This window comes from Oryzias melastigma, linkage group LG1, assembly GCF_002922805.2.
Source record: "Oryzias melastigma strain HK-1 linkage group LG1, ASM292280v2, whole genome shotgun sequence".
In the NCBI taxonomy this organism is placed as follows: Eukaryota; Metazoa; Chordata; class Actinopteri; order Beloniformes; family Adrianichthyidae; genus Oryzias; species Oryzias melastigma.
In genome coordinates this window covers 7,370,424-7,384,368 of record NC_050512.1, presented here as the reverse complement: position 1 = coordinate 7,384,368, position 13,945 = coordinate 7,370,424, and the positions used below count along the sequence as shown (strand labels likewise).

Genomic DNA, 13,945 nt, shown 5'->3' with positions numbered 1-13,945 from the left:
CTTCTAATGCAGACCAAAACTGAATACTGAATATGAACAAAAGGTTACGGCTGCACACTCTGGATTTTCCCAGAATACTAAAGCCTGGCTCAGGCTGTTGGGTCTCTCTCGGCGTGAACGTACAGTGAGCGTGCCTCTGTTTGTCCTTTCAGGTGTTTGCTATTGTGGTGTTTGCCTGCATCACAACAGAGGGATACATCAACCCCCCCACCAGCGCCGAACTGAAGTGCATCTTCAACCGTAATGACTCTGCGTGCAACTACGCCGACGGGATCGGGGTCATTGCCTTTTTGGCGTGTATTGGCTTCCTGCTGCTCGACGCCTACCTTCCGCTTATGAGCAACGCCAAGGAGCGGAAACTCGCCGTTGTGTCTGACCTGGCGTTCTCAGGTGAGCTCCGTTGTTGAGTTTCAAACGTGTGTGCAAACTGAGGGCCTTTTGTGGTTCTGTTGCTCATTTCAGATTACCTGAAGGATTGGGGGAGGGGCTTGTATCTCTGGAAGTTTTTTATTTTAATGAATCCAGCTTGGTTTTCATAGAGTTGGAGCTTTTCCTCTCACTGCTGTTGTTAAAGAGGGTTTAGAATCACTTTTAGTTTCACAACACTAAAGAGGATTCTTATTCATAAATGCATCAAACGTGTATTTTATCGTTACAATTCTTAATTTTGGCAAAGCATTAAAGTTTCATGAGAAGAAAATCCATCATCATCCACTTGTAGACGACTAGATCCATGAACGTCTTCCTCGTCCGAGCTGGTATCTGGCTCAAAACTGTACAGCTGAATAGCTCCAACATTGCTCGTCATTTTGATTGGACTAGTAGTGTTAGGTTGAGGTGTGTCTTTGTTTCCTTGTGCCATCAGTGTCGTAACACATCCATCCTAACCCTTTGTGGGGTATTGGAGTTGCCTGTCCCAGCTCCTTCAGTGGGGGCCAAACTTAGACTGAAACAAAGAGCAGTGTGTCATCGGCATCATTCTGGACGCTCTCTTAAACTTAATTTGCAGCTCCATACCCATTCAAACAAAGATCTTTATCAAAATATCAAAACACAGAGGAGTGACTTCACCAAAGTGTTGAGAGCTGCTTCAGGTTTCTGGATCCAGAGCTGATGTTTCTCTGTCAACAGCGTGGCGTTCTCCAGAACAGCCCTGTTTCCTCTGAGAACGTGCTTCATGGTGATGATGATGAGCTGTAGTGTGTTTGTGTGTGTAAGTAAGAAAACAGGCTTTTGATTGTGCACTGCAGATTTCACAGTCGTTGATTCTTTGGGGGACAATGAAGCAGCAGTGTGCAGAGAACAACACTCAACCATTGTTCTGCCGGGTTTTCTCGGCGCCGCCTGACCTTGGTTCTGTGTTGTCGTGTGTGCAGGCGTCTGGACCTTCCTGTGGTTCGTGTGTTTTTGCCTGCTGGCCAGTGAGTGGAGTCACACCGAGGACATGCGCGGCATCCCCCAGGACGCTGGGCGCGCTATCATCGCCTTCTCCTTCTTCTCCATCGCCACATGGGTGAGCTCATCACCCGAGTATCATAATACTAAACTGATAAGAACCTTTAAACAACTTTTGTTTGCTGTTTACCTGTACAAATGGGGCTTTAAAAGTGCTATCTGCTGTCACATTTTTGACTATTTAAAGGGGTCCCACCATGAAAATTCTACTTTTTGAGGTTTTAAGTTAATTTTAATGTTCATTCCTCACTATAAAGAACCCGAAAGCAGCATCTGGACCCATTCATGCATTCAAGAGTAATCCTTCAAAGACCCGCGCTCTCAGCAGCAGTCCCCCCATACCCACGAAACCGCCCCCTCCAGGAAAAATCTGTGCTGCAAGCTCCGCCCCAAACTACAACAAACACACCCCCACTTTCTCTGCAGAGCTGTGGTGCCGATGTAGTTATACCCTGCCAGAATGTGTATCCTGGCAGGGGATGAGTACCTTTGCACCACAGCTGTACCAGGAACCGCTCTCTGACCCATCATTCCAGGTGGTCTCGGTTCGTTTCCAATCGGACTGAACTTCGGTTCCCTCTGGGATTCCTCAGTCTGAATACGAAACAAACTGAGAGCAGAACAACTGAACCAAAACAGCCACCGTACCCGACAGTCATGTGATGTAAACACGTTAGAAATGAGGCGATCGGTGAGCCGCAGACAAATGTAGAATAATAGATTGTCATGTTAGCCAAAAGGAAATAATTGGTCCAATTGTTTACTTGTTAGAACATTTATTTTAGCACCACCAAAAAAATCTATAACTCTCTTTTCTCTGTCTTGTTACGCAGCTCGCGCACGGCGTGCTGCCGTGACGTCATCTTAAAAGCTCTATTGTAGTTCCAACAGAATTCTCTTAAACGCGCTTAGCGTATGGACACGCAGCCTCGATTGAGTAATCCCTAATAAACTGGGTCATCACGTGTTTTTAGTTTACTCAGCAGTGTGCTAATATGGTCATTCTTTACCATTTATACACTGTAGACATGTCTATTACGTCTTTTGTTTTTTTCCATATAATATTGATTTTATATTAGTCTTTTTTTGGTGTTAGTGCCTAACATAAAGCTGCACTGAAAAGACGGACAGTGATGAAAGCTTTTTCACATATTAATAAACAAAAGATCATCTGTTTGTTAATGTATAGAAGTTTTTTACTTTTGGTGTTGCACAAAATTAGGAAAAAAACACCAAATATTTTTGGAGTAATCGAAACTGCAAAGTTATGTGGTTTAGTTTTTAATATTTTATCAACGCCTAGAAAAATTATATTCACAATAAGAGGTTCTAAAAAATCAAAGTACTTTGATACGTTTTACAAAGTCATGCACAGGAACTCACACACCAAACTGAAAATGTACTTGTTGCTAAAAAGCAATGCCAGGAGTCCAACTCTGATAAAATTACACAAAAGCAAAGAAACACAAATCGAAATGAAAAACAAATCAAAATGATTTGTTTTTGCAAATATATATATATATATATATATATATATATATATATATATATATATTTATTTCCAGGCTTTGTTTGTTTTCTTCTTCAGTAATTCCACATTTGTATTAATTTTGACAGGATATAATTTTGTGTAGAGAAAAATCTTTTGGATTATTTATATATTTTTTTTCTTATACCAAATGACAAAACTAAAGAAATACAAGTTTTTTTAACCGTTACTTTATTTCTAACTCATAACATTTCGACAGAATATATTTTTACGGAGAGTAAAATATTTAAAGTTATTTAAGGCTTAACTTTATTTATTCTGAAATAAAAAATATTGTTTTGAATTATTTTATGTTAAAAATGTTAGTTTAAAAAAATTAGCTTTAGTGTGTTCCGTAAATGTTTATGCTGTTCGACATGTGACCTTAGGTGTGTTTTGGATTTCCCCCCTTTGTGATTAAGTTTCACAGCCCTAGTGTAGACAGAAGGATGAGGGGAAGTGGAGAACTGCAGAAGTGATGCCCTAGAAAACCAGCAGGTTTAACATTTTTGGACTTTCTTTTGCTCATTTATCTTCAGTTTGACTTTTTCATGAATGATCTTTTTGAATGATTTAGTCTTTCCAGTTCAACGTTTGTTGAAAATGATCAGAAAACAGCTTTTTTTCTTTCTGCTTCTTTTTTTAATCAGTAATTAAAGATTTCTGTCAGTCGTGGATGAATGTAGAGGGAAACTTCCTCAGCGCTTCATGATCCTAAAACCTGCTCTGTGCTTCCTGGCCCTGCAGGGAATCACCACCTACTTCGCTCTGGTACGCTTTCGCCACGGCGTGGACAACGTCACCCTCCCCACCTACACAGAGCCGCCTCCAGACCAGCACACCCCCTACCCTCCCACCTACGCCCCCACCACCTACACGCCGTACCCCAGCAGCATGCCGGACAAGCTTCAGCAGTCGTCCTTCAGCTCCACCCTCCCGCCGCAGGGAGACGGCGGCTACCAGCCGCCTCCATACTGATGGAGTATCGTACTGATGCGCTTTTACACCGATGGACACTTTTTTTTTTTTTTTCTTGGGGAGGGGAGGCTGTACACAAGTAACCTTTGAACTGTGTAGAAACCACTTTCACCTCAACGGGCTGGATCATGGGACAGAGACCAACAATCATGGGGGTGAGGGGTTTGATTAAGAGATTCTCACGTTTTACCTCTGTAGAGGCTGGGAGAACGGGTGTCTGGTCTAACGGGATTAACACGCAGGTCATTAATTAACCATCAGGTGTTTTAGCCCCTGTCCGACTGGAGGGCTCTGTGGATCACGTCTGGAAGTTTAATGTTGTTGTGTGACCCATTCAAACGGCTGAAAGTGGTCATGAAGAGAAAATGAAATGTATTAAGTCAGATCTGAGCGTTGGGGGTGTGGCCATCCGTTCGTCATGCAGGAACAGAGATGAATGACTCCGCAGAAATGCTGATCTTTCTGTTCTATTAAAGTGGGTTAAAAACACAGAGCTGCTTCTGCTCCAGTCAAACCGCCATCAGTCTGTTTCCATTTCTGCCTTGCTGCACCGCTCCAGCTCTGGCCAGGATTAAACAGGTTATTTTAGTTCTGGGGGGTGGGATTACAAAACAGGCAGAAGTGAAAGCTTGGGCTTCTCAGAGTCAGTTTAAAGATTTAAGAGTTTTGGAGAAGCTGTCATTTTACTCTAGACCTAAAATACACAACATTTCAATCAGGAAATGACAAGATTTTGTTTTAAATAATAATTTAAAACTTAAAAAAAAAGACAATGACCTCACAACATAAGTGCTTCAAGTAAATGAATAAAAACAGACAAAACATGATCAGCTGATTGTCCATGTCGAGCCAGAACAAAGGTGCTGCTCTCGTCCTCACAGGTGAAGGGAGGAGAAGACCTTCCGGGGTAAACTGGCCTCCACAGCTTTTCCTGCTCTGACGGGAGGTGGAGTTTCCTTCCTGTTCTCCTTGTCATCCTGCTGTCCTCCGTAGCACGTCCTGCACACTGCTTGGTATTTGTCTGCTCCTCCGATCACCTCCACCTGCAGCAGACAACGTTTTACACACCTCAGCTTTAGAAAGGAACAACAAGATAACTATTTGTGCAGCAGCTGTCCCCAAAAGTCCAGTCTTTCTAAGTGAATGTAGGCATCATTGTCGATCGTTCTTTTAAAGCCCTTCATTAGTTTATACCCACAAGAGTTCCTAATTTTAACATCAGGACTGTGACGCTCAGACTCACCTCCTTCTCCACTCCAATCCTTTTGGTGTAGGCAGCTTCTCGGTAGCACTGCATACAAACGGCGTGCAGCTTCACCACGCTCTCTGCCAGAGGAACCAGGCCCAGGATGTTCCCAAACGCCTGCAAAACACTCCATAAATGAAGAACTGCAGATGAAGTGCACTGACGGGGACGACGGGGTTAACTCACCTTCCTCTGGAAGGTTGCATCCAAAGCAGCTACAATGACCGTTTTCCCAAGATTAGCCATCTCCTCACTGAACTCCACTGTGTCAGGAAACTGCAACACAGACGCGGAAACAGGTGAGGATGGAGCAGATGGACGAGAGATTACAAAGTGTCCCAGTGGAAACGTACAAACTGCCCCTCATCGATTCCAATGACGCAGGCCTTCAGCGCCGCAGCTCGTACGTCGCTCAGGCAGTTGGCAGGAACGGCCTCCATGGTGTTTCTGGACAGGTGAGAAACTCAACATCATGCACTTTGCTTTAAGGAGGCCCCCCTCCTGGATAAAAACCTGCAGTCTTAAGCTCCTGTTTATGATCGTAGCTAACAAAGTAGACTTACTTGTCATGTGTGGCCACGCCTGTGTCGGAATAACGTGTGTCTTTGGCGTATTTGATCACCAGGCATTTGTACTGGGCCAGCTGGAAGCGCCGGACGCGCCTCAACAGCTCAGTGCTGCAGAGGAAACCACATTTATGTCAGTTCACACGTTAAAGTAGCTTTAGAAGGATGACAACAAGCATGTTTACACAAAATAATTAGACTTTTAGAAATAAACTATAATAGCCGGTTTACGCTTTAGCCCATGAGTAGATCTTCTCTGAATGTGTGGGCATGTACACACTTCAGATGCAAACATTGTTTTATTTTTTAGGATAGTGGTCTATTGTTTCTGAAATTATACAAATGTAAGTCTGTGCTAAAGAATCCCAATGCTTCCGTCATGAGGAGACATATACACCCACATTTTTAGAACATTATCTTAGATTAAAAAAAAGACAAAATCTGTCAGATTAATTCATCTATATGCAGAAAAAAGGGTTTTAGATAGATTTTTATCTATTTATTATTTTTTATAAATAGTTATTCTCTTAATTTTACAAAAGGGTTAATTCACCAAGAACAAAAAAACACAAATGCGTTCTCACTGTGTTTCTAAAAGTGTTTTAAGCACCGTAAAGTTTTACGCCATTGTTTCTGATGTACGGCAGCAAAAATGGCGGGACGGTGACGTTGTTTGGGCGCAAAATGTAAACAAAGGAAGGCTTTATCGAGCCATTCTACCACACAAATGATCGTAACGAACCCGCTTCGTAAACGAAAACATGTTTTAACGAGTTCAAGAGAGAAAAACTGACCTTTTTCCTGAAAACATGGGTCCAAAGATGACCTGCAAAGGACAGCAGAGGTTACAGACGAACCCTAATAGTTTTTTATTATTTCTTTCTCACGTAGATGACGTTAAAAGTAAGACTTTTTCCTTCAGTTCAGTTGATTATATTTTTACTAAATGCGACAGATACTTACTTGAATTTGTCCGCGGCATTTCATGGGGGAGTTTGACAGAACTGAAGAATCTAAAAAATCCATTTTCAAATTAAAAAAAGATTGTTGCACACCGACAAAAAAAAGAAAAACCGTTTAAATTATTTATAAATATTATTGGTCCAGATTTGTCCTGCTTTGAACGCAACCCAGCAGACCGGCGAACTTTGAAAACCGCGCCGCCGCCAAGGGTTCGCGCATATCTATAAACATTTCCACCAATGAAAGTGAATCACGTGACGGTTGTAGCCAATCAACCGCTGTTGTTTGCCAAATCGATCCGGGTTGGCTCTGCCTTTGACCAATCAAAACTCACAAAGCGCACGCATGGTCTAAATAGCTGTTTTTTTTCTTTAAAAACTTTATTAACAAAATAGAACAGAAACTTTAGTGCAGACCTTTTTCTAAATACATTTTCTTGAACTAACCTCTTTGTTTTAATGAAACACAACGACGTATTTGCTTTTTTTTTCTTTACCAAACATTTTTTAATCTATTTATTTTTTTGTTATGACCTTGATTGAATCAGAACCACTTTGCGCGCGAGCGTCCAAAAGTTCAGATTTGTGGTTAGTGAGGAGAGCGTGTTGTTTACACACGGAGGACTAGTGGGTAAAGTTCAGCCGTTCGAGGGTTCAGCTGCTGCTGCTGCTGCTGCTGCTGCTTTGATTATCGTAAAACTATGGACTGGACTAAAATGACGAAAGATGTAAGTTCTCTCTTTTCGTGTTGCTGACAGAAGCGGAACTAAACTACATAAATAGGCTATCTTTTTAAAGGAGACTTTCCTTTTTATTTATTTTTCATCCAAAATGACCATTTTTGTATTAACCCAACCAAAAATGAAAGCGTTTGAACAACATGTTTGATGTCACTTTCTTTTGTTCTCCAACACGAAGTTAAACCAGTTGATCAAACTCTTCTCGTCACGTGACCATGTTGGCTGCCTGCATTATTGATTCATATATATTTGAAATCCATTGATGTGCAAACAAACTTTATTTCATAGTTGTTTGTACCTTTTCTAAAAAATTTTTGTTTGCGTATTTACAGCATATATAGCATCTTATAATATGGGAATAGTGTGTTTATGTTATAATAATATAGTCCCTCTTTCAATATAAGATTTATCTTATATATTACACTTGTATAAGTCAATATACATATTGCAGGTTATTTCAGTATAAATATAGCTTATTATGTTACCAAGTAAGAAAACAGCAATACTTGGACTATTTCAATAAAATGGAAAATGTATAACTTCCATTAAAGGGATATATTGTCAATATTTAATATTTTGAGAAATATTTGACTGTTTTGTAAGGGCAGGAGGGTACGTAAGTCGCTTTTTTTACCACCTATATTTGTTTATCTGTCTTTTAAAATTCCTTACTTTAGTTATTTTTCTTTTAACTTTGAACTAGTTTTGTGTCACCTAAATATAGTAATAATTGGCATATAACAATGTAAGCATAATCAGTGCATTCCAGTACTATATTTCCCATATTTATATTTTATTTTGACTTTAAGACATAAATAATGGGGAAGAACTCACAACATTTAAACCTTAAAATTATTATATTATTCTGTAAATGTTTAACATTTTACTGATTTATTAAAAACCTCATATCAAAATATTATTTATTAGAATCTCAGCAGAGAAAGAAAATGTAAATACATTATTAGAAATTTAGATTGATATGAACCCTGAAATACGCCGGGAGTTATTTTTTTAAATTGTAATTATTGATTGTGATCGTAAATAAACAAACGAATGAATTACTACATATGCCTATTTGTATTATGCTTTTACAAAACAGGTTTCTCGAAACACGTTTAAATACATTAATTGATGTCGAAACAAACGTAGTGCTGGAAGCAGCTCCGCCGGTAGAGGGCGTTGTTTCCCGCGTGTTCTTCCCCCCTGCCGCTCCACGTTCGAGGCCGAACAGCTGACCGACGTGCGCGTGCACGTGTGTGTTTTCAACAGGAGCTCGAGCGGCAGTACTCCCCCAGCAGGTGGTCCCACAGGATGAACGCGGACGCGGTGATCCAGGCGCACGTGAAGGCATTAAAGGCAGGTGGGTTGGCGCGTGCGCGGTGAGGCAGGCCACTCAAACCTGCCGGGTCCGGTCCCTTTCACTGGTTCCGAATGACACAAGAGGGAACAGTCCCTGCTAATCACCCACGCGGCTGTGTGAGCTCGTGCCGGTTTAGGTCAAACCAGAAATGTGGTCACGCGCCTTAAAGAGGCTGTTTTGTGTTAATGAAGGGAGATGTTTGCGTCAGCAGGTGAAAACAGGTGTTGAGAGGGGATGGCATCTGATCAGGTTACTGGAGAAGTTTGGATTAAGTGCCTTGCTCATGATGGTGGATCAATCTGTTTAATCCTGGATGTACTTGAAGCAGCTGCAGGTCCATGTGGTGAACTCTGATCTCCATCATGTTGCTGCCAGTGTTCAGATCTGACCTTTCTCGTTTGATGCTGCTTTCTTCAGGTACGGAGCGAGCACGCGCCCTGGCTCAGACTTTACTCAACGTCCCATACGGGGAGGGGGACGGGGAGAAGCTGGACGTCTACATACCGAAGACCAACTGTCTGGGTAGGAGGAGGTGGTTCCTCAGGTGTGCTGCAGGTGTGAGCGGAAAACGTTCACCGTTCTCTCCTCTCTTTCAGATCTCAACCTTGTCATTTACATCCATGGGGGGTACTGGCAGTTTCTCAGGTGCAGACAGACGCCGTCTAGTGTTCGGTGGCAGCTTTTCCACAACAGCTTCTTCATGCAAATGTTTTTTTGTCTGCCCAGTAAGGAGGAATCAGGGTTCTTGGCTGTTCCTCTCCTCGATAAAGGAGTAGTTGTGGTTGCCGTCGGTTACGACATTGCCCCCAAAGGTAGAGTGCTCTCCTCCACATAAGTTGTGATTTCAGGAAAGCCAAACATGTCTGGCTTCTGCACAGGTCACATGGACCTGATGGTGTCTCAGGTTCGCCGCAGCGTGGTGTCCGTCGTGCAGCAGTATTCACACATCAGGTGGGTGTTCCCGAGCCTCCTCATCAACTCTTCCTCTGGGGTGTCTCTGCTTCCTAATGAACTCTTCTTTTTTCTGTGGGTGCTGTCAGGGGTCTTTACCTGTGCGGCCACTCTGCGGGGGCTCACCTGGCTGCCATGGTCCTGTCCACTGACTGGTCACAGTACAGCCTCAATCCTCAAATCAAAGGTAGGCCCACAAGTCCTTCTGTCGTTATTGAGTTTTATAGTAAACCAATGAAAGAAGAGCATCCTCACTCAGACCTGGTTCTGTATGAATGACTTTATAAGTAAACTGGACATGGTGACCCCCTCAAGTTATTAGTTATAAAACTGACCAATCGGATGTCTCAGTGAAAGGATGTGGTGTCCACCTCCAACGTTTGATTGACAGATCCTCCTAAACCTTATATCAGTGAACTCCCAACAATCTCACTCCTGACTGGCGACAGTAGTTACAATACAAAAATTGATTTACACAAGAGGTCTGCAACCTTTCACATTAAAAGAGCCATTTTGGCTTGTTTTCTCTACTAACTCTTATTTTGATAATACAATATGTATTTTTAATAATACATATTAATTCTGCTTCTTTTGTGGTATGATTAAAAACAGAAATATAAAAAGAAACTATCAGATTCTCAATAATTTTTTACGTTTGACAGAAACTCTTATGATTTCCTTTCAAATTAAAAGACGCCTGGTGTCAGTTTATTAATTTCTGTGCCAGAAATGTATAAATTTAACTAATACAAGTTAACTAAATGCTAATTTAGTGACCCTTAATTGAAAAATATAGTGTTATTTCATTTTTCTTTACCTAGAGAGCCACTATGGAGCGGTAAGAGCCACACGTGGCTCCAGAGCGGCAGGTTGCAGACCCCGATCTATGTGCACCTTAGCCATCAATTGATAAATGTATCTAATCTAAATTCAATAAATGCTAATTAAGTAATCCTTACTTTAAAATTTTCTTTTCTTTTTTTGTTGTTTTTCCCCTCTTCTTCCTCAGCAGTCTTACACTGCTGGGTTTTGTTATTTTAGTTTGAGGTTGGACCTTGGTAGTCTTAGTTTGCGGGCTTTGTTTGTTTGTTTGTTTTCTTTAGGTAGTTTTGGTTAGGCAGCCATTAGCAGGGAGCTGCTGAATCAAATGGTCGACATGGCTGGGTCAGCAGTCTCCCTGACTTATTTTGGCCAAGGAGCCTCAATGGAGGGATAAAAGAGCCACATGTGGATCTGGAGCTGCAGACCCCTGGACTAGTAGAATGTGATCTAACCAGTGTTGGCTGAGTTGGACTTGAATGTGTTCAGAGACTCAGATTTGGTGGGGCTGAAGCATACTTCTCTTCTATTGTTCTTGAAGGTGCTTTCCTCGTGAGCGGCATATACGACCTCCTGCCCATCCTGCCCACCTACATCAACGAGCCTTTGAAGATGACAGAGTAGGTTCTTCTCCAACGTTCCGAGTTTGATCTGCAGGGTTTGCTGGTTCCTGCTTTGGGGTTTATTTTTGCCTGAATTTTGATAAATACAGTGAACCTTAACCCTCTTAGACCTGAGGCGTTTACACGATCAATGTCATTCCGCCAGGTCCTGAACCTGCCGGAATGACATTGATCGTGTAAACGGTGGAAAAGTTACAGTAAATCAAAGAACAAAAACACTGGAGCTCTGGTGTTAAAGGGTTAAATCTGTTCTAATATCGTTCCCAGAATAAGCACTTTTTAGCCAAAATACAAAAAATTGTGGTTTTTCTAGGACATAGCTTCTGCAGATCTCTGCTTCAGTCCCCCGTCTCCCTCTGTTGGCAGGGAGGTGGCGGTGAGAAACAGCCCCAGCCGGCTGGTCCCTCAGCTCCAGCAGTCCTCCCCCGGCTGTCAGATCCTTGTGGCCGTCGCTGAGAATGACTCGCCGGAGTTTCGCAAGCAGTCGGAGGAATACTACGCAGTGAGTACCCAGAATCCTGCTTTTGTGGCGTCTGTCCTCTAGAAGTTTCCAGTTGCATTTGAGGTTCTGCTGTTTCCTCCACATTGAGACTCTGAGTGCAGCAGGACTGAAAGTAACCCTGGAGGACGTGCCGGACACGGATCACTTCAGCGTTGTCGACCAAATGGTTGATCCGGAATACTGTCTAACCAAGGTGCGTGTCCTCAAGGAAGCCAATGAAGCGGGACTTAAAAGTGGTGGATATTCAGAGTTTCTGGATCAGCTATGGAAGCCCGCGGAAGGGTTTTTGTGGCCCTTAATAAATAATAATTGATGGTTATTGATTTTTTTCCCCACATATTCTATGTAAAACAACAAGAGGTGGCACAGATTCTGTCGGGTCAGAGTTGATCCAGCCAACCAGAATCTGAAGCAACAACTATTTATCAACTGTCAATTGTTACGTGCTTCCAAAATAAAGTCACTTTCATAAATCATTTTTCTTAGTCTAAGGTAGCAAAACAATTGCCATTTTTTTAAACACAAAAAGCTGTTAGAATGCTAGAATGTGTGGAAATATGCAAATATGACAATAAACTTCCCAAAGCCTCAGAATAAAGTCTATTTTAATCATCCACCTTCTTTTAACGCTTCTTGGGGCAAAATATGAGTGTTGCAAAACAAATCCACGATGCCAGAGAGCGGGGAAACAAATCCTGTCAGGGAGAGCCTACCTTGGCACAACACTGGCGTAGAAAGCCCTTCAGTTACGAGGAGTTTGTAAAACAATGTAACTCACATAGACATCACTCAGGTTCAAAGTAGAGGATATTTCTCAGTTAAAACAATGTTTCAAGTCTTGCTCTGTTTGTTCTTGAGCTCTGTTAACTGTACAAATGACACTTAAAGTTGGTAAAAACAGCATATTTCTGTTAATCCATTTTTTTCACCAAATTTGGACCCCAATTTAATGACTTTAGCTGGGAACCTTCAAAACTCCATGATTCCTTTGAAGTTTTTTTTTTTTTCCTAAAATCTTGTGGCAATTAAGAGTCAAATTTGAATGTTTTTTTATTTTATGTCCTGTTTTTTCTGCAGCTTCTCATGAAGATGATGAACAGCTGAAGACGGATGCATCAGCACACTTCTACTGCACAATGAAAACAAGACTTTTGGGGGGGCGGGTGTCTAAACAGTTAATTGGAATCAACAAAAAGTGGCATTGATTGTTTTGTCTTGTTTACTGTTTGATTGTGTAGTTAGGAATTGTGTTCCTAGGGTGTGTTTTTACTGGGTGGGGGTTGGGGGGTGGTTGAAGTGAGCGTGAAGCTCCATTGCTGCACAGCTGGACCCGTGCTACACACCAGTGGTGAACAAATGAATAGTTTTATCTGATAATAGTTTCAGGTTTGTATTTAAAACCCCACGGAGAACACAAGTGTGAGCAGGAACAGACTCACATGAAGACTTTCTGCACCAACATTTGCACAATGTTGTCATTTCGTCTGACATATTGATGCGAATAGTCACAATAAATGTTTTTATTTGAGAACTTCTGACTCTGACTGAATAAAGATGTCCCACAAAAACACAGCAGCTGTCAAACATGGTGGTGGTAGTGAGGTGGTGTGGGGCTTCTTTGCAGCTTCAGAACCTGGAACAGATATATCAATAAATGGTGAACACATGGGTTCTGCTGCTGGACATGGAGTGATTTTTGTGCCACCATATTGCAAACAAAATTCACAGTTTTGAGATGAAATTTTTCTAAATTGCAAAGAAAATGTAAAGTGTCAAGAAAAAAAAAATCATATTTTGAAAATGATTATTTTTTCATATTTGCTTTCAAAATATGTTTGCAATTGCAGTACAAATGTTTTAGTGTGCCTCATCTAGCTTTCACCCTATCTTTGATTTTGCATTGGGTTGATACAGAAAGGGATCAAAGAAAAATCAAAAATGGGATGAAATTGAGATGAGACACAACCATAGACTGTATATAAAATAATAATAAAATAATTTTTACAGTCTATGGACACAACCCATCTAAAATATTGGTACTGCAATCGAAAAAAAAACTTTTGAAAGCAAAAAAAAAATAAAAATTATAAATGCCAAGAAAATGAAACCATAAAAAGGCTTTTGAAAGCAAATAGTGAATATTTTCTTTGCAAATAATGACTTTTTATTCTTAACACTTCAATAAAACTTGAACAAACCTTCTGCCTCCGCATGT

The 13,945-nt window shown here is 41.3% G+C and overlaps 3 protein-coding genes across 6 annotated transcripts in view; 2 read left to right on the top strand and 1 right to left on the bottom strand.

The window, feature by feature from the left end:
• The window catches only part of syngr2b (synaptogyrin 2b), a 12,057-nt gene extending 7,605 nt beyond the window's left edge, over positions 1-4,452 (top strand). Inside the window, exons 2-4 of the mRNA XM_024259784.2 lie at positions 153-390; positions 1,377-1,513; positions 3,731-4,452. Coding sequence (XP_024115552.1) covers positions 153-390; positions 1,377-1,513; positions 3,731-3,961 — 606 coding nt within the window. The 3' untranslated portion in view covers positions 3,962-4,452. The remainder of the gene's footprint in view (positions 1-152; positions 391-1,376; positions 1,514-3,730) is intronic.
• Positions 4,416-6,952, bottom strand: tk1 (thymidine kinase 1, soluble). Its single transcript, XM_024259785.2, has 7 exons — positions 6,737-6,952; positions 6,568-6,599; positions 5,771-5,884; positions 5,561-5,654; positions 5,394-5,483; positions 5,205-5,324; positions 4,416-5,004 (listed from the first exon to the last, which is right to left on the bottom strand). The coding sequence occupies exons 1-7, from the start codon at positions 6,797-6,799 to the stop codon at positions 4,837-4,839; spliced, it is 681 nt and encodes a 226-aa protein (XP_024115553.1). The 5' UTR covers positions 6,800-6,952; the 3' UTR covers positions 4,416-4,836.
• afmid (arylformamidase) lies at positions 6,529-13,928 on the top strand. Of its 4 annotated transcripts, none has more exons than XM_024259781.2 (11): positions 6,529-6,676; positions 8,745-8,835; positions 9,253-9,357; positions 9,432-9,480; positions 9,562-9,647; positions 9,714-9,786; positions 9,876-9,973; positions 11,147-11,225; positions 11,595-11,730; positions 11,819-11,923; positions 12,808-13,928. In XM_024259781.2, the coding sequence occupies exons 1-11, from the start codon at positions 6,665-6,667 to the stop codon at positions 12,832-12,834; spliced, it is 861 nt and encodes a 286-aa protein (XP_024115549.1). In that variant the 5' UTR covers positions 6,529-6,664; the 3' UTR covers positions 12,835-13,928. The 4 variants fall into 4 exon arrangements, with proteins under 4 accessions (XP_024115549.1, XP_024115548.1, XP_036067370.1 ...); XM_024259780.2 differs by lacking the exon at positions 6,529-6,676 and adding an exon at positions 7,077-7,463; XM_036211477.1 differs by lacking the exons at positions 6,529-6,676; positions 8,745-8,835 and adding exons at positions 8,877-8,949; positions 9,047-9,169.
• The last annotated feature ends 17 nt before the right edge of the window (positions 13,929-13,945 follow it).

Coding starts and splice junctions, on each gene's coding strand:
- afmid (XM_024259780.2), top strand. CDS start 7,437: ATGGACTGGACTAAAATGACGAAAGAT. Junction 7,464..8,744: donor GGACTAAAATGACGAAAGAT/GTAAGTTCTCTC, acceptor TGTTTTCAACAG/GAGCTCGAGCGGCAGTACTC. Junction 11,226..11,594: donor GAGCCTTTGAAGATGACAGA/GTAGGTTCTTCT, acceptor CTCTGTTGGCAG/GGAGGTGGCGGTGAGAAACA.
- tk1 (XM_024259785.2), bottom strand. CDS start 6,799: ATGGATTTTTTAGATTCTTCAGTTCTGTCAAACTCCCCCATGAAATGC. Junction 5,484..5,560: donor GAATCGATGAGGGGCAGTTT/GTACGTTTCCAC, acceptor TCTGTGTTGCAG/TTTCCTGACACAGTGGAGTT. Junction 5,005..5,204: donor GGATTGGAGTGGAGAAGGAG/GTGAGTCTGAGC, acceptor TGTCTGCTGCAG/GTGGAGGTGATCGGAGGAGC.